The following is a 27,330-nucleotide window of genomic DNA, read 5'->3' as shown; positions in this document are numbered from 1 at the left end:
CGCATAGAGCGGGATAACGCACACACAGAGTGGGATAATACCATACAGTCTATGGATAATGCACACACGCACACACACACAGACACACACACACACAGACACACACACACACACACACACACACACATACACACACAAGTGAATCCTGAGCGGTGAACTAATTTTCGGCAGCCGGAATTTCTGTGGATCTCTAATTATTGGCGGCATTAGAAATGGATTTTATATAATAGCTGCTTTTTTGAACATTTTAGCAATTTAAAAATATAAAAAATATATTTTTTACAGAGCACCCCTGCTCTCGACAGATGCGGCACCCCGGTTGGGAAACACTGTTCTAAATAATTCCGCGAGTGGGGCTTGAGGAAGTGACGTCGCCTGCGTCTGCGCAGTGCGACCTGATGCAGCCCCTGAAGCGAGACACAGGAAACAGAAATACTGCAAAATAATAATAATAACGAGACAAAATAACATTATAACATTTCGTTTCGTCTCGTTTTGGTCAACGAAAATGAAGAGACATTTTAGCATAGTTTTTATTTTGTAAGCCACATTTCGTCTCGTTTTTATTCGTCAATGATATTGCATTGTACATTTAATTATCGTCATCGTCACATGACCAGCATTTTCGTCTCTTCTCGTCTCGTTTTCGTCACGTGATAAAGGTTCGTTGACGACTATATTTAGTCATAATTTTCGTTGACGAAAGCAACACTAGTAGTAGGGTACTGCTTTCCGTCTAAAAAAAGTCAATCTGAGTGTAGTTTACCCATGGTAAAAGCAGGGCAGAAATCAAATGGAGCATGCTGCTATTGACTACCCATAGCCTTGTCAACGCCACATACAACGTCTTAAAGTGCCTGCTCTGGTACAGATAACATCACTTACACGATGGACCTTGTTTTGACAGCAACTCTCGGTGAAGAAATGCTGTTTTGATATTGAAACCTTTCCTATTTGAAGTGAACCTGGAGACGAGATCTCCTTTTCGATAACATTGTGTTCTTAGACTCTCAAAGTTGATGCTCTTGTCTCAGCTGATTTCTGAACTGAACTTCCTGTCATTTCCTGCAGCATTAGTTTCCCCTGGCGTAGTGTGCTTTAAATCAAGAGGAAAAAGATGAGTAAGCAGCATTCTGCTGTCTTGGACCGGAATCTGTAGATTATCCTAACAAGGAGGCGAACCGGAATCCCTCAGTACTCCTGAAACATGCCAACAAATGTCACACAGCCGAGCTGATCCCCGAGCAGCGAGTTAAACAGGAGAAACATAGAGCCTTCCGGCTTCTGGCTGTACAAATAAATGGCGACACACAGCACACAGAAGCAAGTCAGACACAGGGGCCTCGTGTGTATTTGCATGACCTTGAGACAAACTGCTTGGGCAGGTAGCACTTCATCTTGCTTTGTGTTTGTCTCATTGGTGAGGTTTTATGGATTCATGACGTTATCCTTCTGTATGTGATCTTCAGGAAAAAAGAGTCTAAGTACACTTTGCAGAAGGACAAATGCACTCGAACTCTCAGAGACAACTTCCTTTTGCTACTGCGGTTCACCAGAGACCCATTTGATTGACAGCTATAGTATTATTAAGAGAGGCCATTCTTCGTTAATTGCCTTAAATAAAAAAAAACTCAACATGTAAGGTTGGCAACCGAGTAAATCAATTCCACCTTGCAATAACTGCAAATGATTTGTTTTAGAAAAAATTTTGTTCATCCAACGTTCGCTAATAAAGAGTCTGTCTCCAGGTCATTTTTGTGTGTGTGTGTATAGCAGTTGGCCATGATTTAAATATTACGTTATCGACATTAAAGATGAACGGTTAAGGTTAATGTGGTTCAGATGACTCATCAAAATGTTCTACGCTTGTAACACAAGACTTTTAGCTCAGTGGTACAATATACCAGTCCCCCTCCCTTCCCTGCACTTCCCCTCCAGTTATCTTTGTCTTTGTCACTGCTATGCAATGCTAACAGCTGTGTTCACACTGACATGGCTTCTGCTCACTGCAAAGAACATTCACACTCACATGTTGTGTTAATGAGGAACAGAGATGTGGTTAAGGCCCAGGGCACCAACATAGCTCGCACCATCAGCACCACAGCTGGGGAATAGATGCACTCTGGCTTAACTCAGCCCAAATGTTTCCCCTTTGTGCTTTTCCAGGACTACACAACTTTCCAAAATCTGAAGCAGAATCAGAGGAAGAGTGATAAAATGGACTCAGATCAAATGGCCAAATGCGACTTTGATTCATGGCTGTCAGTCTGTCACTCCCTTTCTGATCTCATGGTACTTAAAGGGCTCTTGGTCTTGAAAGTGAGTGATAGAGCTCTGGGATTCCATGATGAAGGGAATGAGTGAGGAGAGGAAAAAGAGGGGAAAAAACGTCAGCACAGCATCATGATACTATGGGTCCTGCAGGGCTTAGTTGCTGAACGTGGTTGCTGATTGTTTCATCATGTCTCACTTTTTCCTTTTAGTTGCAGCGAGACTAGATATTCCTCCATTGTGAAGCTAGCAACGTTTTATTTAACATGGCGGCATGTCCATCTTCACTACTTTGGTGAATGAAATAGTTTCTCATGTTCTGTTCTGCAAGGTCTTGATCAAACTTCTGTGCTTCTTTGACACAGAGTCTTTTCTCAATTTTCTTTCTCAATTTGTTATTCTTTATTTTCTTTATCGATTCTTTATTATTATTCTTTATTTTTCCATTTCAGAACATTACAGTCATCAAAACATGCAATGTGAGTTGCAACATAATGCTATTAGCAAAGCTAACACAGGTTAACAGCACAACAACTTTAACAGAAATGAAACATACTACTAAACACTTACTACTAATCCAGTAACTGACTAGTTGATTAATAAGGTTGATTAGTACATGCAAGTAACCACTGAGATTTTCTTCAGAAAATGTAAAAATGATGTTACTGTTAATGTTGTTGTGTTTCCAGTATTTATTTGAATTTGCTAATGCCAATGTTTACATCTGATTCTATTTCAATTGAAACACATTTATTTTTCCATGACAGAATTGCCAAAACATTACTAAGAGCAAAACAGACTATAGGAGGCACAACACAATGCTAATAGCAAAGCTAAAACAGATTAACAACACAACAACGGTTTAGTACTTACTAACAGTCTGAAATTTGTAATGGTTTTACTGGTTATAATGGGAATTGTATTGGTTTTAATGGAAACTGTAATGGACCCTGTGGGTCTCCACTGGTAATTGGTTGCCTTCTATTGGTGGCCTCCTAAAACCTCTAAATCCTAATGGAATATGTCTCAAAACACACTACAGGAAACCATTTTTAATGGTTTTAATGGTTAAAAGTTGATGGTTTGTAATGTTTCTAATGGTATCTTTAGTGGAAACCGTTAGAATTTCTGTGATCGTTTCTATTTTTTCAGCAGGACCAATTGATTAATAAGGTTGATGTGAGATTTTAGCTGTTCTTAGTTGTTTGTGGTTCTAAGTTGTTTTTATCTTTAATATTTTAGTGGCGATGCTTTGCACAAGATGAATGAAGAGATACAGCTTCTCAGAAAGGGTTTCAGCATGATGACAGTTAGCTGTGCATTTTTTAGTGGAATACATTAAGAAACTTGAGCCAACAACAGGTTTATTTTGAAAATTTGTAGGTTTGTACATCCCTCTGTGCTGAATCAGCCTGAGCTAATTTTCAGGCCTTAGTCTCAGATAGCACAGGTATGTATGTAAGATGTCTATTAAAGATCGATTCATCTGGAAAGCATCTGCTGTGTACAAACATCTGATAGACGTCTTTAAGATGTCAGTTTTAGACACATTCTAAATCATAAACATCTTAAAGACATCTTCTAAACATCTATTTGACATCTGATAGGAAATGTCCTGTATTGCAGATGAGCAAACACTCTAAAAAATATGTCTTGAAGATGGAAATGCAGACGTCAAATAGCCGTCTCCGTGATGTACGTGTGCTATCAGGGTAGTCTAGCTGATCCCCTGCCTGACCAGCCGGAAGTGCCCAAAACCTCTTTAAAACCAGCCAACAGTCCAACCTGACCAAGCCAAGAAAACAGCTAAGCGTGACACAACACAACAACAATATTAGTCCACACACAGTTGCATTCATTGGAAAGGGAGTGTTTCAAGTTGCTCCCAACCACTAGGGGAAGTACAGTAAATTAACATAATTTGTATTTACCGTTTTACGATCTTTACAAGAATCTGTTTATGTCTTGAGAACCCATAAATTTTTTTTATATGCAATCACAGCATTTTGAATGAACATGAAACTATTAATTTACCTTGCTAGCTAAGTAATTACCCTAATTAACTAAAGTAGGAGCAAAGCTGCAGCATTAGAAACGGTATCCATGGGAATACCTTTGAGCCAAGAAAAGTTAACTTATTGCATTATAAGTACTGGCTTAATTTTCCCATGCAAATAAATTAGAAGGAATCGGGTCTAAAGTAAAAAAATCAACGTTAGCATCCAATGCAGCATGGAAAAATGGTTATGTCAAACTCTGAGGTCTCATGTCAGTTGAAACACCCTATTTTCAGAGGCTTTTCTCAGTGTAATGTCAAGCCATCTTATTAATTCAACATTTAATTTGTTGGAGCACAATCATTGTTTTGTCCCTTCTGTGGCTCTGTGTTTGAGCTAGGCGCCTTTTGTAGTTTGTACAGCAGCAGCATTGTACCTCGTTAAGATATACCTTACTTTTATGTCATGCTCAAAGCATAGTTTCCACTTATGGCTTGTTATTTCTTCAAGCAATGCTGAAACCCAAAAAAACTGGCATTAGAATACTTCTGTTGTAAATATTGGTGATAAATCATAGAAAAACCCTAAGATCCACTCAGAACACCCTGAGAACCACATCGCAACACCCTGGAAAACTCTCACAACACAGGCATTGTGGCATTAGGGCAAGTACCAATCACGTTTTCATCAGAAATTGCAAAAATCTTGTTACTGTTAAAGTTGTAAGCGTTTATTTACTTCGCTAATGCTAATGTTTGTTTCAGGGCCAACTTATTTGTTGAATGTCTGGAGTTGTTGCAAATATACCAATTCTAATTAAAATAAAACACATTCAGTTGCAGAATTACACAGAATGTTTGCTATAAACATGCCGTGTATGTCTGTGCTAGACTACGGCCAAGATAGCGGTTTACAAACCACTCTAGCTGATTAGCTAATGAATCCTCCTGTGTGGAAATTTCAACCAACTGGCTCTGAAGCACAGTTGGATTGAAACAGCTGCTGGTTTAGCACTCCGCCATGGTTAATTTATCTAAACCATCCCATTTCCAGACCACCTTTTCATGGGATGTTTTATTACCCTTTTTCGACACACCATCTGTACGTTGAAATTACACTATGATTGTGCATAATGAATTATATTGAACCCCTTAAAGAATCGCTGTGTGTTTTAGTTTTAAAATGCATGCTATCATTGCTAAGCCACACTATTCTCCAACTCAACTTGTTTCCATGAAAAAGAAAGCTAGCATGAAAAAAACCTACAGTAGAATTCAATCATTAGCTCCCTTAGCGTGAGTGGAGATGACCTCCATGACTGCTCTCTACAGACCAATAACCATCAGCACATTTGCACGAATGATTCCTGTATGTTTCCAGTTAACAACTCAATAATGAGTGTGAGAGAATCTACAAGACGAATTATTTCCCAGTCAAATAACCAATTTGGATTAGCGTCAGTCTCGCGCACTCACTCAACCTTGACTTTTTGCGACGGACAGTCAAAAGCAACTTTTCAGGGTCGTTTCTGAAAATGAGGTTCATGCTGGTCTCTATTACAGCACGGCACTTACGTTAGCGCTAATCATCGGACTTCGAAACTCGGTGACCTGCACAAGCTTGGCGAAGAGCAGAGGTGTTCTCGCTCGAATCTAATGACCTGCCTTCGTTTTAACGATTTGACTCGGTTGATTGCCTTCCTCTCAACTCACCCCCACAAATCAAGAACCCTGCAACGTGAACCCGAATCTCCGCCGGCCCACGTTGACACAAAGTGGTGTTGAGTCTAGGCCAGACCTTGTGTAATAACTCACTAATGAAGTTATATGGAAATTGGACGGCTGTATGCACACAGATGTGTAGAGTTAATTAACACTCGGCTATTCATAGAAGTAGGTGCACAGGTGCCGGCAAACTGACATTTTGAAGGAATGGGTCAATGTGGTACGATAGAGCAATGAGAAGTTGGCGAGCGTAGGGTGGACATGATGTTAATGGACGGAGGAGAGAGTTAGGCTCGTTTGCAGCAACACTTTAATCACGAGAAATAGATTCATGCTGCTGCCGCGTAGCTTCCAAGTTTCACAGATCTAGAAAAGGTATTTCAATGGCTTGTCGAATTTAACGACGGCTTAAAATTGATATTTGCAATCTAGATGGTACCACTTTCAGCTTTAACATTTGAAATGTATTCACAGTGTAATTAGCACACATAATTTCATAATTAAGACCTTAGTACTTTGAGATGCTAGATTTAGGGCATCTGGGACAAATATGTGACAGTTTTTTTTTTCTTTTTTCCAATATCTTAATTAAAAAAATCCAAAATACACCTATTCTGTGATGAGGACATGATGTTAATGGACGGAGGAGAGAGTTAGGCTCGTTTGCAGCAACACTTTAATCACGAGAAATAGATTCATGCTGCTGCCGCGTAGCTTCCAAGTTTCACAGATCTAGAAAAGGTATTTCAATGGCTTGTCGAATTTAACGACGGCTTAAAATTGATATTTGCAATCTAGATGGTACCACTTTCAGCTTTAACATTTGAAATGTATTCACAGTGTAATTAGCACACATAATTTCATAATTAAGACCTTAGTACTTTGAGATGCTAGATTTAGGGCATCTGGGACAAATATGTGAAAGTTTTTTTTTTCTTTTTTCCAATATCTTAATTAAAAAATATATATATATATATATATATATATATATATTAAAAATGGTCAGGGTGAACTGTTCTGATACCATAATGAAGACATTTTTTTTTGCAAATAACACCTGATTTGACATTATCTATATATATTTTTAAACGTATTTAGAATAAATTAAATGAACAAAACTGCTTCATTGTTTATTATTTTTTGAAATTGCACAAAATGCAAGACTAAATTCATGTGGTGCAACCAACATGCAGAAAAAAAGAATGTGAAAATAAAAACAATTACTTAAAAAAACAAAGAAAATAGCAATTTACATCATATATTGTGTGTCTGGGCCAATACATCTCTTAAAATATTAGATAATGTCACCTTTTTTATGACCAGGCAAGTTTAGATTAGGTTGTAAAATGTCATGTGGTGCGACTCCCCAAAAACCCTGAATAATTCATGATATTTACATTTATATATATTGAAAATAGTGTTATTTTCCACCATAATTTGCAAATAAATTCTTTAAAAATCCTACAATGTGATTTTCTGGATTTTTTTTTCTCATTTTGTCTCTCATAGTTGAGGTATACCTATGATGAAAATTACAGGCCTCTCTCATCTTTTTAAGTGGGAGAACTTGCACAATTGGTGGCTGACTAAATACTTTTTTTCCCCACTGTAATTTGCTTTTATCGAGTATTCCTCAACAGTACAGATTTCTCATCCCATGGCTTTCCTCAAGCCCCTGAGCGCGGTTTATGCTCAGCAGAGATCCTGTGGCACATCCTTGTGTTGAATGACATTCCACTCAGCCAAATTCCCTGCTTGGCTCTTCGGACTGGCTTTGAATCAGCCATTCAGCGAGGTTTGGTCTGGTGCCACGTTTGTCAAGATGGCTTTGTCCGGGATTTCCATGTCTGCTTCAGCATGCTCTTCAGCCATTGGCCAGATTGTTTATTCCCTGAATAGTCATCACATCTGTATGCCTGATTAAAACAGCTAGTGAAGGACTTTGACTCAATGTTGAGCAGATGATGTCAGTTCATGAAGCCAAATAAATCCAGATATTTACCAGAATACTGAGACTAGTCATAGAATGTTATAATAGATTGGGTTAGCACGGCACATGATCTTTATGTTTTTGCCACATATAGCAGGGCTGAATGTGTTTCCATGACTTTCAGCATAGAACAGCGGCACAGATTCCAGTGACAGTCCCCTCTGGAGAAACCTGGGTTTAAGTGCTTTGCTAAGGGGGACCGGTGGCGATCGTTCTCCTTGTGGGGAACAGAATTGGGTTTCTTTAACTTTAGGTTGTACTTTATGCCCCAGGGGTTGATTTTATTAAAACTAACAGATTTCAGCTTTTTCTTTTGTTATATGAAGTTCATGTTTAACTCTTGGTAACTTTTTACCATGCTTTTATCATTTATGTTTGCTACTTTTCAATGGCACTCACTGCATGTACAATTTTATTATACTTTTTTTTATTTTATTCTTGTGCCAGATTTTCAATATTAAAATGCATCATGAAAATATGAATTATTACATTTTTCAAACTAAGATAATGGAATCAGAGTAAAATAATCATAAACTATTTTAATATTTATAGTGAAACTATTTATAATATAATTGATCATTTATTTATTTATTTATAGTTTTTTTCATCATAATTTCCACCAGAAAGTGTGTTTTGTTACCAAGGAAAGAACAACGTCAGTGAAGAACTTGAGATGAGATATTATGTATGTGTAAAGAAAATAAGGAGGGTACACCATTCAGTCAGGTCAGTAAGATTTTTTAAAACAAGAATTTTATTCAGCAAAGATGTCTTAAATTGATCAAAAGTGACATTAAAGACATTAAAATGTTATAAAGGATTTCTGTTTAAAAAAAATACTGTTCTTTTGAACTTTTAATTAATCAAAGATTCATTAAAAAATGAATCATGGTTTCCAAAAAATATGAAGCAGCACAACTGTTTTCAGCATTGATAAGAAATATTTATTGAGCAGCAAATCAGCCTATTATAATGATCATGTGACACTGAAGACTGGAGTAATGATGCTGAAAATTCAGCTGCGCATCACAGGAATAAATTACATTTTACAATATATTCAAATAGAAAACAATTATTTTAAATTGTAATAATATTTCACAATATTACAAATAAATGCAGTCCTAGTGAACATAAAACATAAAAAAAATCTTACCAACCCAAAGAATAGTGTAAAAAATCAAGGTAAATATAATTTTGAGCAGAATATTTTTTATTGTGTGTCATTTCCAGTCAAGTTTGGATTGTCCAATTGTGTCGAATTATATAGAAAAAAGTAAAATTATTGTTTCATTTTATGTATTTAGGATACATAAAATTCAATTCAAAATAGCAATTCATTTAACCATAGCATTTTTATTCCATAACCATTGTATTCCAAAAATTTTCAAATGTTGAGATGTGGTGGAAATTTCCATTATGTTCAGGGAAGAAAAAAAATCTTATAGTATTTGGAATGTTTTTTTCTGAATCTCTTGATGTGTCGTACATGATACATAATGCTAATTTTCTGTATATCATTGGCTGCGATCTGAAAGGTCAGTAGCGAACGGGGTCAAAGTCGAGCTGTAGAGTTACAACTGAAGCTTGAAGGCTGACTCCACTGAGTTCAAAGCACTGGGGACCGTTGAGACGAGTCATATGAGCGGTCGGTACTGTAGTGTAGTGAGTCTGGATGAGAGCAAGTCATTTTGAGGTTTTGGAACATTAGGGTCAGGTGGGTTCAGGAAAAATCATCTACGTCCCCATCCTCCACTCTGATCTGCAGTAGCAGGTGTGCATACTAGGTATATTCCAGAAGACAGTAATGCAAATCAAACACGATTGTCATGCTTACAACTGGCACAATCTTAGGTTCAGTCTGTGACTTATGAGCTCAGTTCTTTGCGAAGTGCTTGCGATTTTAACATTTCCTTTAGGTCCCTGTCAGGTCATAGAGATCTTTCATGGTCTAAAGCTTGATTCAACGAGAAAATATGTTTATCTTGTGCATGTGGGACTCAGTTTATTTCAATAGACTGACAAGGATGCTTATGTATCAAAGTAGCGCTATGGACGATTCCTGAAGAATTCTGCAAAGGTTTGCTCTATACTTGACATGGACTTATGAACTTGAGGGTTTTCTTTTTTTGCTGATCTGTCATCATATTTCATTTTACATTTATGAAACCTCTCAGAGTTCAGCAGCCTGATGGAGGATAAGATGTGGCTGCATCAGTTCAAACATTGCATTTGCAGTGACATAATTCAAGGTCACTCGGTCCAAATCACAGAAATGTTGTCTATTTGGTTTGACCAAACCATTCAGGGTTAAATGATTTTTGGTGGCTGCTTCTTTTTGAGTAATAATAATAATAATAATAAAAACACAGCGTAGTTCAATTCTCACACAAATGACTTTTCAAAACTGGTTCTTTTAGTGAATCAAAAACATACAGCACAACTAATAATCCCATTCCTGAAAGAATGACTCTTGTGAGCCATTTTTTTTTTTTATGAATTAAAAAATTTAAACACGAACAGTGCAGTCTGATTCCTTATGCATGACTCCAAGTATCCGGTTTGTTTTAGTGAATCAGATGCATTAAAACACGACCAGTACAGTCCGATTCACAAATGAATGACTCTAATGAGTTGATTCATTTTAGTGAATCAAAAACATACAATGCCTGAACAATAACACCAATAAGTCAGTTATTTTAGTGAATCAAAAACAGGGTGCAACTAGTGTAGTCCAATTCCAAATAAATGACTCATGTGAGCCAGTTCATTTTAGTGAATCAAAAACATAAAACACGACCAGTACAGTCTGATTCACAAATGAATGACTCTGAGTTGATTCTTTTTAGTGAATCAAAAACATACAATACCTGAACAATGACACCAATAAGTCAGTTATTTTAGTGAATCAAAAACAGGGTGCAACTAGTCCAATTCCAAGTAAATGACTCTCGTGAGCCAGTTCATTTTAGTGAATCAAAAACATAAAACACGACCAGTACAGTCTGATTCACAAATGAATGACTCTGAGTTGATTCTTTTTAGTGAATCAAAAACATACAATACCCGAACAATGACACCAATGAATCAGTTATTTTAGTGAATCAAAAACATAAAAAAACGACCAGTACAGTCTGATTCACAAATGAATGACTCTAATGAGTTGATAATTTTTAGTGAATCAAAAACATACAACACTACCAGTGTTGGGGAAAGTTACTTTTAAAAGTAATGCATTACAATATCGCGTTACTCCCTTAAAAAAGTAACTAATTATTTTAGTTTTAGTTGAAACTAAAGTTCTTTAGTTTTTATTTAAAGTAATGTGTTGCGTTTCTTTTGTGTTACTTTTTAAATCTGAGCTGGGCTTGCTTCTTTGTTTTTAATATAAAATGTTCTAAATGTAAAAGCCCTTAAAATAATAAGAATAGTACGTAGAAGTAGAAAGTTCAACACTCTTTCACATAAGGCCACTGCACTTTCGCCCGATTTCTCTCAACATGAGGACAGGAGTGCATAACTGGTGTTTCTTATTTAATAAAAGTTATTTTTAGTGAATCAAAAACATATAACGTTACCAGTACAGTCTGATTCCTGAACAAATGACTCTAATAAGTCAGTTCTTTTAGTGAATCAGAAATATGCATCTTGATCTTACAACTAACTGTCTAACTTGTCTCAAATCAGTGGTTTGCTCCATTATGAGTTTTGTCAGTATTAATTTATAAAAGATAAATAAATGAATGAAATGTGTTGTTTACTATAGTTATGGCCAATTACTGGATTGTATAGTCTTTATTAAAAAAATAATGAATTAATTAATAAAGCCTGTGTGTAAACACATTTTGCAAGAACTGTTTTAAACTTTTTTTTTTCAATGAATTCAATATCTTTTTTTATCTCTTATTCTCCACAGGTGGAGCGAGAAATCGCCATCTTGAAGCTAATAGAACATCCCCATGTATTAAAGTTGCACGACGTCTACGAAAATAAAAAATATTTGTAAGTATAAGTATTTTGATTAAAATATTGCTGTGCTTTTTTGTATTCATGTGTAGTGTAGTGTATTATTAATAATATCTATAAAGATATTGTTAATAAAAAAATATTTAACAAAAATGAAATATGCCTAGGATTGCAATCCCAAAATGTGAGAGGACAGAGCAAAAACAAGTTTGGTGTATATAGCCTAAAAGTTTGGCAGAAATGCAAGTGTAAATGTGTTTGATCTTAAAAGGTTTTGTAAGAGAGTGATTCTGCTGGTGCTAAAACACTCCTAATGATGAAAGTGTCAAGCAGCCTGTTAGTCACAACAGTTTGAGAGCTGCTAATGGGGCCACGAATCATCCTTCATGTAAACACCATGATAATTCACTTAGCATTTTTTGGCATCAACAAATCTTCACAAAAACTATTTCTGTTTACCTCATCACTCACCTGTTTATATTTTCTTTGGTTTTGAAGCAATGCATGTGTTTTATAATTGACTTGGTATATCTTTTTTACCATTTTTACCATTCTTATGTATATACCATGGTAAATGAATATTCTATATATATTCTATGCTATTTACACTGTCATGATATTAAAGGGGTCATATGATGTGATTTCAATTTTTTCTTTCTCTTTGGAGTGTTACAAGCTCTTGGTGCAAAAAGAAGATCTGTAAAGTTGCAAAGACTAAAGTCTCAAATCCAAAGAGATATTCTTTATAGAAGTTAAGAGTCAACCACGCCTACCTAAAACGGCTCGTTCTAACACGCCCCCACATGTCTACATCACAATGTGGGAAGATTTGCATAACGCCGCCCAAATGTTCACGCAAAGAAAGAAGGCGTAACTTTTATTCTCGCTGTAGTATTGTTGGTGCCGCCACCGCCATGTCGTGAAGGCGCTGTGTTTCATTGTGAAAGCGAAACTACTTTGTTTGGCCTTCCAAAAGAGGACGATATCCTCCTAATATAATAGAATTCCATGTAAACAAAGTACACAAAGTAGTGCATATATTACTATATTTAGGCCTATGGAAAACTATCATTAATAGTTAAAGATTCCAGCTTTTTTAAGCCTTATACGGAGTCCAGCCCGGGGTCGTCACATGTGGTTGCCACAAGCCCGCAGGACGCTCCTTTGTCGAATCTGCCGGCCGTGCCGTTCTCAAGCCCGCTCACCTCCGCTCACTCTAGGCCGCGGCTCACTCTAGGCCTCCGGCCTCCGCTCACTCAAGGCCACCGTGGGTGACGCTTTTTTGTTGTGAAAGCGAAACTACTTTGTTTGGCCTTCCAAAAGAGTACACGACTAGAAATCAGTGGTTAAGTTGTATTTACAACACTGTTCCAGAACACTTCAACCCAAATATTCAGATGTGGCCAGCGCATTTTATGGAGGACTGTTTCCTGATCCTGGTAGAGTAGACTACAATGCTGGCTGTTCTGACTCACAGACTGTAAGTACGTTTTTTATATTTAAAGAATTTGCCACTGACGATTCAAATGCAAGTTTTTTGGGCAGTGTAGAGTAGCACTTGTTGTTTGTCATTTCTCCGCTCTCAAATGCAGACATGGTTTTATGATACGCTCCGGCCGGACAGGACATCACAGTATGGTAAGGGGCGTAACATTTCCGTCACACGCTTGAGGTATTCGGCCAATCACAATGCTCTGGATAGCTGGCCAATCAGAGCACACCTCGCTTTTCAGACCGATGAGCTTTGTAAAAATCTACGCGTTTCAGAAAGGCGGGGCATAGAGGAGAAACAATAATGTACAGTATGTGGAAAATAATGTGTTTTTTAACCACCGCATAAACACATTTCATTACACCAGCTACACAAAATAATGTTCTTTTTAGCAACATCATATGACCCCTTTAAGAAGTGGTATGCATAGAATGCTATTCCAAATTCAGCCATGGTTCATTGTACACAGAAGACTGCTGACTGTATTATAAAACAAAGTCAGGCCCTTCGATATATTGTGCCCAAACTTCTTATTTCAGTAAGAATTATATCAGGATAGGTAATGCCATTTCTCTCGGTCTTGTTTCTGTTTGCAGGTATTTGGTTTTAGAGCACGTGTCAGGTGGAGAGCTGTTTGACTATCTGGTAAAGAAGGGCCGATTAACACCCAAAGAAGCTCGAAAGTTCTTCAGACAGATCATCTCAGCTCTGGACTTCTGCCACAGTCACTCAATATGGTGAGTATGACCAGTCATTCCTGTACATGATGTGTTTTTATGAAAATCATTGCGGTAGTGTTCTCAGACTGAGGCAAATTATAGCAATAAGCCACTACAAACTGTGCCAAGATCTGCTTTTTGTGTCAAAAATAGATTTTATTTATTTATTTATTTTCCCTTTCAAAGGTATAACACAAACAAGCCAGAAATGTCATCTTTATTACTGTAGAAATGTATTTCTTTATTTTCCCTTTTAAAGATATTACACAAACAAGCCAGATATGTCATCTTTATTAGTGTAGAAATGTATTTATTTATTTTCCCTTTCAGAGGTATTACACAAACAAACGTCTCTAGGTTACGTATGTAACCATGGTTCCCCGAGGGAACGAGACGCTGCGTCGAGTCGCTTTGGGAACGCCCTTGCGTGACCGCGTTCTGAAGCACGTGTCAAATCCGTCCAATGGAGCAGCGAGACGTCACGAGCAGGGTGACGTAAGCACCAGAAAGCATAAAGGCACATCCGGCCGGGCGCAAACCAGCTTTGATGAAGTAGCGCCTGCAGGGATGCAGGGAGTATGGCAAAGAGACGCAGCGTCTCGTTCCCTCGGGGAACCATGGTTACATACGTAACATAGAGACGTTCCCCTTCAGGAACTTGAGCTGCGTCGAGACGCTTTGGGAACGAGAATACCCACTGCGCCATACTACCAGGACCGAGAAAAGGACGAGCCCGTCTCGGATCCCTCCGCTAAATCCACCCGCGATCCCCACGACAACAGTCTGCGCTGTGCCTCGGTAACAGCGGGACCGCTGCCAGCGGCGAGAGCGGAGCGTGCGCAGCGAGAGCTTGCAGTGATGACAATCAGCTGCTGGAAAGCTGACCGCGCATGCTCTGCTCCTAAACAAACGACACACACATCGTGTGTATCCCCTGCCGCCAGATATCGTGGGCAGGGAGAAACACAGCGTTTGTAATGCCGTTCGCTCGCCATAGACTTTCTCATTGTTTTATATATATGAGTGCTTGTGCGGACAGACAACAGTAAATAGACAGACACATACACAGAGCGCTACTGAAGAGCAGAAGCTGGTTTGCGCCCGGCCGGATGTGCCTTTATGCTTTCTGGTGCTTACGTCACCCTGCTCGTGACGTCTCGCTGCTCCATTGGACGGATTTGACACGTGCTTCAGAACGCGGTCACGCAAGGGCGTTCCCAAAGCGACTCGACGCAGCTCGAGTTCCTGAAGGGGAACCAGATATGTCATCTTTATTAGTGTAGAAATGTATTTATTTATTTATTTATTATCCTTTTCAAACGTATTACACAACAAGCCATATATGTCATCTTTATTAGTGTAGAAATGTATTTATTTATTTATTTAGAAAGCTGACCGTGCATGCTCTGCTCCTAAACAAACGACACACACATCGTGTGTATCCCCTGCCGCCAGATATCGTGGGCAGGGAGAAACACAGCGTTTGTAATGCCGTTCGCTCGCCATAGACTTTCTCATTGTTTTATATATATGAGTGCTTGTGCGGACAGACAACAGTAAATAGACAGACACATACACAGAGCGCTACTGAAGAGCAGAAGCTGGTTTGCGCCCGGCCGGATGTGCCTTTATGCTTTCTGGTGCTTACGTCACCCTGCTCGTGATGTCTCGCTGCTCCATTGGACGGATTTGACACGTGCTTCAGAACGCGGTCACGCAAGGGCGTTCCCAAAGCGACTCGACGCAGCTCGAGTTCCTGAAGGGGAACCAGATATGTCATCTTTATTAGTGTAGAAATGTATTTATTTATTTATTTATTTATTTTCCCTTTCAGAGGTATTACACAAACAAACCAGATATGTCCTCTTTATTAGGGTAGAAATGTATTTATTTACTTACTTACTTATTTACTTACTTATTTAGTCATTTATTTATGAATAATATAATATTTTATTATTTATTATCTTTTTTTTTTCTTCTTTGAGAACATTTGGTCTCCAACCTCAATCCAAAGGTGCTACACAGATAAGTAAGAAATGTGACATTTAATATAAATAAATAAATAAATAAATAAATAAATTAATTAATGTTTTTGTTTGTTTGTCTTATCATTTAATTTAATTTAATTTAATTTTTGTCATTGTTATTGAGAAAATTTGTTCTCCAACCTCAGTTGAAAGGTATTACATAAATAAGCTGGAAGTGTGAACATTATTAGGGTTGAAATGTTCCAAAGCAGATATAAAACACCAAAGAAAAGCTGATACTAACACAAAACCTCAGTAATGCATCCTAAAAGTCAGTCCAGCCTAGTCTTTCCCACCTTTTTCCCACTTAATAGATTAGAGGCGACCAGCGAGAGCCCTTCCCTCTTGTGCTCGTTAAATTTATATTCATACCTCGGGGCTTTCGATTATAAGCATATCAAGATATCAGACTCAAGCTCTTTTTTCTCTCAAAAGCCTTCCGAGGAAAGGCAAAGCGGGGCACGTCGCCTCTTATAGTTTCTCTTCTTGATTTATGATCAGAGTCCTCATCCGAACTGCTTTTTTGGAGGGTTTGGATGTGATATTTTCTATTTACATGTCCAACTGATGATTGAGTGACACGTTTTGTGTGTTTACAGGCTATTAATCATATGCCAAAAAAGAAAAATGAAAGATTGTTCATAAACTTCTTGATAGCTTTTCACCCATCAGTGGCTTTTGCACTTTTTAAGCCAAAAATTCTGCATCCAATCGATTACAGATTGCCATCACAATGAAACCGCAGCGTAAATATCCGAAGCTGTTATTTCTGTAAGCTGGTATTTTCGTTTGTTTTTGATAATTGGTCCTGTTTGGTTCACTGAAGCATAAAAAAGGGTTTTATAAATTGAAAAAGGTGAGGGCTCAACCGACGATGTATAATGATCATGTTCTTTTACAAACATCATTAGCAAATATTGACTTCTGGACCACGTCGTCAGCTTTATTCGAGCCTTTTGTTTTGCAAATATCTTGTTGCTGATACAAACGTTGAACAAATAGTGTGAAACGGTCTTTCAACCGCCGTAAGTGCACTTATGCTTACGATAAATTACGACATGATGTGCGTTAAAATGATTTTGGTCGAATCCAAATAGACATGTCGAGGAACTTTATATGGCTTTCTCTATGTTTTCCACATACTGCCAAAGACTTTTAAATGCTAATGAGACAAAATGCAAAATGAAGAGCGAAGGACGCTCATTATAGAATGATTTTCTGCAAGTTTTATTACTATTATTCATCAACAGTACATAAAATATATACAAACTAAATAGTTTTGTCGACAGTTACTTTCATCAAACCTTATTATCATCAGTACCAATTAGGTTCTGGGATGATTTTGCTTAAGAAAAACCCAGAAATCTCCAGTTTCCTCACTGCTAATTAAGACATTCCCTTACGAAAACGAAGCATTTCAGGAAGCCCCTGTGGCAAACTTCTGGCAGTGCCACAAATACATTTTCCAAGGGTTATGGTGCCGTTCATGTGCCCTCATCTCGTAAATATGATCATTCAGACGACGGTGACTTGAAGGCAGAATCTTGACTTTGAGCTGCAGCTCTGAAACACAGAGAGAAGAAAAACTGACACCTGGATAAACGAGCAAATCCTCTCATTTAACACGTAAGAGTGTTATCAAGCCGATCTATTTAAAGATAAAAGAGAGGTATTATGGGTAATCAGTGCATCACTGTGGGGTTTTTACGCCACACACATGCACATTTGCATTTGAGTGCATCCACATTACAGGCAAGATGAAAGAATTGCCTCAGAAAAAGTACTCTGGTGATACATGGTACTTTGATGGTATCAGATGGTAATACTGTGGTACCTTCATATATACTATGGAACTGAATGATTACAATAATCATGTACCATGGTGTTTACATGATATCTATGATGAGGATATGATGATGTTACCATGGTAAATGTGCAAGCAAAATAAATAAATAACACATGGTACTAATACTTTTATATTAGTTCTCTCTCAATTTATATATATATATATATATATATATATATATATATATATATAGTTGTAAACCATGATTATACTGTATATTGATACATTTGATGCGCCAAATACACTTAAATTGTGCAAATGGAAAAATAAAAAGATTTAAAATTAATTATAACAAGAAAGTGATACAGTTAACGAAAAAAAGTAAAGCATGCAATCTCAACACAATCTTTCTGTTATAAACACACACCGTCATGCACACTATGAGAGTATCATATATGATCAATGGCAGCCACACACTGATCTCAGATCAGCTATAAAGCTCTCTTTTGTGCACCTTTAGTGTGTCTGCTTAGTCCCACAGACTCAGTGTCTTGCCGTCTCTGGTCCCTGCATAGTTTCTCAGAGCTGCAGGCCTCACGCAGAGCAGCAGTAGGACAGTATGCTCCAGCAGCCATGAGAAATGTCCCTGTCATGCTGTCACACTTCCCCGGCTGTTTGCTTACTTCATATGTGACTGAGAGCTGCCCCGGCCCCTCTGATCTCATGCTGGGACAGTCAGCAGGGGATGATGCACCACCCAACACCCACCCAATATTCTCTTTTTCCTCTTCTGTCCTTTCCCATTTCAGTATTCGTCTCACAATTTGTCTTGCAGTCTGTTTGTCTTTCTGTTGTCTGTCTTTTCCTTATTGTACTCTTTGCCTTCAAACATAACTTATATATGATAATTTCCGAAACCTGCTTAGACAGCACTTTAAGGCTTCACAGGTGTGTGTGAGATGGCTGGTGCTAATGGTAGGCAGCATAATTATGCTTAAGTATGTGCATTAATTACGCTAATTATCCATTTTTTCCCGCATAATTTCAAGAATTTCCACCTCCATTTTTCACCTTTTTGGGTTAATTGATACTTTATGGTGATATAAATATTAATTGTGCAACATTGGAAAAATGTGCCCGTTGTGCCATTTCTGCAAAACTCCAAAAACATACATATAATTCGTTGCAGTTTCCAGCTGAAGTAGAAAAACACCATCATCTTTTATTCCTTTTCACACAACTTATAATTATTTGGCGCTGTTTCTTGCACAATTGTATGTTTTGACCCTTAAAATAATGTTATCATAGTGCATGATTTGTAAGCTAATACAGTTTGATGTTTGCTTCACATACAGTAAACTGCTCCATATTTATATTTATTTATTAGTTTTTTTGATGTAGTAAACTTGCTCGGTAGCCCACCTGGTACAGCAACGCTTGTGATGAAAAGCACTCTGCTACGAGTCCTGGAAAAATTATAAAAGTCATGATAAAAGAGTTACATGGTTGCTTTCAGCAAATGTGTTTTTATCTCCTGTTTTCTTTTGTTAAAACAGACGGTTAGATTTAGTGTAGGAGGTACATTATTTTTGCAATAGAGCATTAAAGGTGGGGTAAGCGATTTCTGATAACCAATGTTGACATTTGAAATCACCAAAACAAACACGTCCCTACCCCAAAAGGGTATCGCCCCTATTTTGATAGCTCCGCCCCACACATACGTACGCAACCCAGGCAACGATTAGTTCTGTGAAACAAAGCAAAACCAATGATACACCGGACGCGAGTGGTGCGGTAGAGTACTATAGAACTCATTATAATCAGTGATGCTGTCTACACCATAGATATATATATACATATCTATGGTCTACACTGGATGCGGCACAACACGACAAATCCCCGACAGAAAACTGCTGCTGCGTTCTATTCATGATGTATTGACACAAATTTAAAAAAAAAAGATTTTCAACGTCGCGTCCAGTGTACTAGACAGACATTAGCTGTTGCGGCGCAGACACAGTGTTACTCACCTATCGAGAAGAAACAAAGCAACCTCGGTGTCCGATCGCAGGCCTTCCGCTCCTTGAGTTCTCACCAGCGCTGGAAAGCTGATCCGATATTTACATGGGTCCTACTTCTTGCCTTATTGCCTTAAGCCTTCTTTTGTTCCGCAGACGTTTTCCTCATTTGTTTTTTATCCACCATCTCTATCTTTCTGTCATCGCTCGGCTCGGCTAATGTCCGTCCTGTGCACTGAACGCTCTCTCCTCCACATCATGAGTAGACACGCCCCTTACTGCTGATTGGCTACAAGTTTGTTTTGCTACTCGGCCTGAATCAGTTTTCTAAAGCGTTTTTGAAAAATCGCTTACCCCACCTTTAACAGTTAAGCGCCACTTCCTGGACATTTCGTTTCCAAACTGCCGCGATGCATACAATAACTAATGCAATAAAACGTTGGCAGATTTACATTCATCTGCTTTGTAGAAAACAGACTGTGCTTTTAGCCCCTTTCACTGGTCATTTCACTTTAAAAGTGTCACAAAACAGGCACTTTTTTCAATGAGCCTGGGTTTGGAATTGTGGCGAACTCCGTTACTTAGAGTTGTGGATTTGTATGCTTATTATTATTATTATAATTAATACATATAATTCTCCAAGCTGCTTGGCTTGAAAGTGACTTTTGCTTGTGAAATTTGTCTGAAATGTCTCTCAAGTAAAGGCACCTTTAGAGTGACCATTCGTCCTCTTTTTTCCGGACATGTCCAGGTGTGTGTTTCCCAAAAGCATTGTTTGACAGCTGATAATGACAGAACTTGCAAACTAGTTGCTTTCGGGAAATGCGCCCCTGGGCGGCAATTCTAAATTGCCTAAAATGTCTGGGTTTTGGCTACTACTTTTCAGTCATTATCTTCAGCAAGTGAAGACAATAGGAATTCAAAGACAAAACCCAGACATTTTAGGCAATTTCGAAATCCCAGACAGGACATGTCCAAGAAAGATAAGATGTTTGGTACCCCTACGCACCTTATCATGTTGTTAGCATAGCAGCATACTAACGTCAGACTCCATTTGAATCCATTGTTTCTAGGGTTATTTGCTAGTCTGTAAAGTTTCTGCATTTTAAGTCAGTGAATTATAAGTTTACATTTCAGTTTTGGAACAGAGCTCATGTTCTACCGTTGAGCGTCCACACACACATTCCCTCCGGAAATATAGACTTATAGAACGAGTGCTGGTTTTTTATTATGATGGACAGATTGATATGGATATTTGAAGCATGAGCGGTTTAGATGTTTTAATAGCTGAAGACCGACTGCTCATTCAATGTCTTTCCGTCCACCTACTAAATCGTCCTTCTGGAGCTGCTAGACATGAATATTCCTCCAGCTATACCTACTAATAGAGTCCATATATGGCAACAGCTGTCATACAGAGCATACACGCACACACGCACACACGCACACACACACACACACACACACACACATATATATATATATATATATATATATATACTGTGTATAGAAGTCTAGCTGAAAGGAATAACTCACCCAATCCATTTTTACTGATTCTTTCAATATTGACTCACTTGACACCTACCTGCTCCAAAAATAACAGTTAAATATAAAGATCTGCACAGTAGCACCCCCTCAATCTCTCAGCGGTAATAAGAGTCACAAAAAGATTGTTTAAGAAATGTGAAATCAGCACAAATGCACTTTCTTTGCTTCTGTTATTTGACTTTCTGAGGGCACAACTGTGTTATAAGGTTTTTTATGTCCCACTAGAGATCGTTTCGGATGAGATCTCGACTCTTGTAATGGTTTTGTAGGTTACCACTGTGTTGTATGCCGCTGTGAAATCCCAGTTGTCAATTCAGGGAATGTGTGGAAAACTGTCAGTGGTAATGGATGATAATAATCCACGATTGTCTTTTAGTGGAAAAATATGATGACTTTTGTCTTACTGTCAAACGAATGAGTTCATCAGAACAGATTTGGAGAAATGTAGCATTGCATCACTTGCTCAGCAATGGATCCTCTGCAGTGAATGGGTGCCGTCTGAATGAGAGTCTAAACAGCTGATAAAAACATCACAATAATCCACAAGTAATCCACACCACTCCAGTCCATCAGTTAACATCTTGTGAAAAGAAAAGCTGTGTGTTTGTAAGAAACAAATTCATCATTAAGACGTTTAACTTTAAACTGTCACTTCTGTGCAGATTTCTCTCCTGACTTTTTCAATGGAGAAAGCACTATTTTGGATTATAGACTCATAAGCTAAAATAGTGTCATAAACTTTTTGCAAACACACAGCCTTTCATTAATTGATGGACTGGAGTCATGTGGATTATTGTGATGTTTTTATCAGCTGTTTGGGCTCTCATTCTGACGGCACCTATTCACTGCAGAGGATCCAGTGTTGAGCAAGTGATATACAGTCGTGGCCAAAAGTATTGGCAGTGACATAAATTTTGTGTTTTGCAAAATTTGCAACTTAAACTGTTGTGGATCTCATTCACATTGTTTCTACAAGTATTGGCAGTGACATAATCTAGAAACAATGTGAATGAGATCCACAACAGCTTAAGCAGCAAATTTGGCAAAACACAAAATGTATGTCACTGCCAATATTTTGGCCATGACTGTAATGCTACATTTCAACAAATCTGTTCTCATGAAGAAACAAACTCATCTACATCTTGGATGGCCTGAGGGTGAGTACATTTTCAGCTAATTTAAATTTTTGGTGAACTATTCTTTTAAAAAATGAATGAATTGGATCATGAATGTAAAAAATACTAGAGTTTGCAGTTAATTGTTGAGAATTACACCACTGGTGGTTAAAACTATCGTACTGACCTGAATATAAGACAATGTTTTTTTCTTGGAAATACATCTGAAAAAACGCGGTCGTCTTATATTCAGGGTCTAGACTTTGACGTGTCAATAATACACCCACAACAATAGGTGGCACCAAATACGCATAAAACGAGTGTGCCATGAAATACGCAAATGCGTGTTGCAAAGATCGCGACCAAACTCCCTTTGTGATTTTAAAACGTAAGACAGTACCCAGATTTGAAGTCTACAGTAAGATTTAACTTCTACTGTTAATAAGATTTTGGTAGGCTACTATTAGATGGATAGCCTAAATGTCCTAATCCAGATGGGCTACCTGTTTTTTTTTTTATGGTATATCAAAAAGTGTATGTTTTTTAAATGTGATTGTTGGTACATTTGACCAGTTTTTACCATACTTTCAAAACAAAAATTAAAATAGGAAAAATATGCAATATGGAAATAATTGAAGACAAAATGTGTTTTACTGAGAAAAAACAAGATTTGGTTTTAAAAAACCTTTTTCCAAAAGGTACATCTGGAAAAAGGGGGGGTCGTCTTATAATCAGGGTCGTCTTATATTCGGGCCAATACGGTAATATTCCACTGTTTTCACTTGATACAAATGCATGACGTTATAAGTAGTGGGCGGAGCTTTGGGTCACTGTTTATGGAGGGCCCCCACATTTTGTGGTATACCACTGGATGGAGAAAGTAATCTTGAGCTCAGCGTGGACTGAGAAATTGTGCACAACAATACCAGGAATGTGCATTAAGAAAGTAAATTAGCCAACATTAAATAGCCAGCATGCAGAAAAGCCAAAGCACTACTAAACATGTAGACATACATGTTCTGTAATTAAACTCTCATAATTAGACCGCTGTGAACAGCATGTGATTAAGTTAGCTAATGTGCTATCGCATGTGCTGCCTGCTGCTCTTTACATTACAATAATGTAAAGCTTGTTTGACTGCTAATTGTGCCAATTTATTTAATTCTACATATGTGTTCAATCATTTCATTCATATAAAACATGTTAATTTATTGTATTTATTCACTAATTCATTCATTCACATTTGTTCATACTATTAATTACTCATTAATTTAAAATATTTGCTCTTTCATTTAATCAGTCAATCCAATCAGTCATTCATTCAAGAATATTTGTTCATGCATTTGATTCCATTCATTGAAATCATTTAGTTTAATCATTCATTTATTTGAAAATACTTGTTCATTCATTTTATTTTATTTATTCTTTTTAGTTTATTCATTCTTTTAAAACAACTCATTGATAATCATTTATTCATTTAAAATTGTTTTTAATTCATTCATTCAAAACATTTAGTTTAATCACTTATTTGAAAATATTTCTTCATTAATTTTAATTAATTCAACTATATTTGTGCATTCATTTTATTTCATTCAGTCACTTAAAACATTATATTTAATCAGTCATTCAAAACTATTGTTCATTCATTCATTCACTCGCTCATTGTTTAAAAAAAATATTTGTTCATTTATTTCAATAATTAAACTATTTCATTATAATCATTCATTCTTTAAAAAAATAATTTCAGTGTTCATTCATTTTCAATGTTTTCATTTGAATTATTCCTTAGTTCGTTTAAAATATTTTCCCAATTATTATGTTTATTAATTTATTAATTCATTCAAGAATATTTGTTCATTCATTCAAGAGATTTCTTTGATTTAGTCATTCATTCATTGAAAATTACTATCGGACTGTGCCATCTAGAGTTTCATGCCAGAACTCTGTATTTGTCCATTCATTTTATTTACTAATTTATTCATTCTTCCATTCCAAACATTCATTCATTCATTCCAATGAGCTTTTTGCTGTTTTATTAAAAATGGCAGTCAGGAGAAGACATGAAGGTTGTAGGACGGGGTGATTTCAGAAATTAAGTTGAGGTTAAACTTCTGTCGCCTGCAGATAAGCACAAAATGCATCATGTCAGAACCGGCACAACCCAGCAGGCCACGTCTCCGACCACGTTTGTGTTTGTAAGAATAAATACTTCAATCCTTAGACATGCAGATGCTAAACAGATACTGTTTATTAGGTTTTTATTGGAAGAAACAGTTCAGCCAGAACTGCTGCTTTGATTGCAACCATAAAAAAATATATATTAAGCATCATTTAAATGTAGATCTCTACCAGCAAACAACACAACAACATGTGCGTTACAATTTTAAACTATCACTGGGCCAATAAATATGTAATTTAAGAGCTCACAGTGGACTGAGGGAAACATTTAGTGCCTCAGCAGCCAATATAAACCTGATACCATCAAAAGCATCAGTAGACGTTTATTACCGCATCCAAACTAACATGCAGCTCGTTTCCCCCCATTTCTCCATTAACCTGCAGACCAGAGGGGTTGAAATTAACCTTCAAATAGGAAAATATTCAGTTAGCCGCTGATCATATCAATAAACAGTTTCTGTTCAGGAGAGATTACGACATCTGGATGGCGTTAATGTGTCAGAAAGTGACTTTAAAGAGTCGTTAGGGATGTTAGCAGTGTGACAGCTAATAAACTCCACCTCTGCAATTTGTCCCATGGACGTCATTGAGGCGTAAATCTTTTCATATACTCACTTGTATTAGCCCATGTGAGATTTGGGTTCATAAATGTGTTTGCGTGTTCGTTTTATGTCCACTTGGAGTGTCACTGTCACTCTAAATTTTCATAGACTGAAAGTTACAATTGTAGAGAAATCTTTTATCTAATGAAGTGAACATATTGCAAAGGAAAGAAAATACGTTAATATAGACACACATTAATAATTATCACTTAAATGTCAACGATACTAAGAATCAATGAGCATCAAGTAAAAACACCACACAACGCTACAAACTAGCAATGACAAAACAAACAAACAAAAACAAAATCAGCAAACAGCAAAACAACAACAACAAAAAATCCTACATCAGTAACCGCATGAATGATTCATGCTGCAATGCATTTTCAAAAATATAATAATTTGTTCAGACTAGACCCCGACCGATATATCGTTTTGCCGATATTATCGGCCGCTATGAGCCTGTCGCTGATATATCGGTATCGGCGAATATGCCGCCGATATGAAAATGTTTTTTACGGAACATATAACGCAGATAAAGTGCTTGAAATGGTGTAATTACTTAGTTTGTCCAGCAGAGCGCGCTCCATTGTTTGCTACTGGCGGTCCTGATGAAACGCTTTAAAGCTTAGTCTATGGAAAACCATTGAAACTTTGAAAGGCCATATCTCCGTAACGGACCATAAGTGCCCTGCGAAGTGGACTTCACATGAAATTCCGCCATGATGAGAAGTGAATTTATATTTAGGGATGCACCGAATGTTCGGCAACCGAACCGAATAAGTGAAAAGACCGAATAAATTGTACCGAACAATGAAATGACGCGATCAAATAGCACACGTCAGCAGTGTGGAAGCATTTAAACTGTCGGAGAAAGACGCAAAAATCATTACAAGCACCGACAGTGAGAGACTGTTTAGGACTGCATCGCATGTCTTCAATGAGAAGAGGAAGGGGTGATTGTTGCTGGTTACTGTATGATGATTGAAATCGCGAAATGGTCTTAAACAACTATTAAATAAACTGTAAAACGTTATGTTTTCTAATACACGGGCACATTGCATGTATTCTGACAGCGCTGCACGAGCTCGCAGCAGATCTGCTTGTTAACCAGGGTTCAAAGTCCAAAGCGCAAGGAAAATCTGTGCTGATACATTTGTCAGTTGCTCAGTCACATTTTTATGAATTTTTACAAGGCATGTGAAAATGCGATACGTACGACGTATTCGTAATGAGACTCATTTATAAATCTGTTGTCAACAAAAATAAGCATTGAGGTCTTCCTGCGCGTTTCCACCAAAATTAAAGTTGAGAAAAAGCAAGAAATCTTTATCAACATTCATAGATGTTAGTATTGTAATTTTACTGTTGTTCTGTAAAATAAAATAAAAAGTAAGACAATAATAATGATAATAATCATTACAAAAGCTCTGTTTTAATACATTTATTATAACATTCACACATAGTGTTCAAATTAGGATCTGTAATATTTTCTAATGTTTTAAAAGAAGTCTCTTCTCAGCAAGGCTGCTTTTAATTGTACAGTAAACAAAAAAAAAAAAACTACATGCCTGATTCAAGAAGGGGGTCTATGGCCAAAAATTATTATTTTACTAACTTATTAATTTTAAGTTAAATTGTGCTTTGTTGGTATAGTGTCTGCTAGAATGTTAAAAATGTTCAGTGTTAAATATTTTTAAACTGTTGTTTTGTAATTGATTTTTTTTTTGAAAAGCAAGACAAAAGGGTAAAAAGCCCATTTTGGCTCTTTAATTTATGCAATGGTGAAAAAAAATTTGACAAAATACATGGGGAAAAAAACTAAAAATTTGTGTTGGGTATTCGGCCTTCGGCCCAGTGTTTAATTTTGTTCGGTTTCGGCTTCAGCCAAGAATTTTCATTT

General features: G+C 37.2%; 1 protein-coding gene across 1 annotated transcript in view; it reads left to right on the top strand.

The window, feature by feature from the left end:
* LOC107558308 (serine/threonine-protein kinase BRSK2-like) overlaps nt 1-27,330 on the top strand; it is a 239,582-nt gene that overhangs the window by 135,330 nt on the left and 76,922 nt on the right. Inside the window, exons 3-4 of the mRNA XM_016241958.1 lie at nt 11,896-11,981; nt 14,034-14,174. Of these exons, the coding sequence (XP_016097444.1) occupies nt 11,896-11,981; nt 14,034-14,174 (227 nt within the window). The remainder of the gene's footprint in view (nt 1-11,895; nt 11,982-14,033; nt 14,175-27,330) is intronic.

This window comes from Sinocyclocheilus grahami, unplaced genomic scaffold (genome assembly GCF_001515645.1).
Source record: "Sinocyclocheilus grahami isolate Dianchi unplaced genomic scaffold, SAMN03320097.WGS_v1.1 scaffold640.1, whole genome shotgun sequence".
In the NCBI taxonomy this organism is placed as follows: Eukaryota; Metazoa; Chordata; class Actinopteri; order Cypriniformes; family Cyprinidae; genus Sinocyclocheilus; species Sinocyclocheilus grahami.
This window is presented reverse-complemented; position numbering and strand designations above follow the sequence as displayed.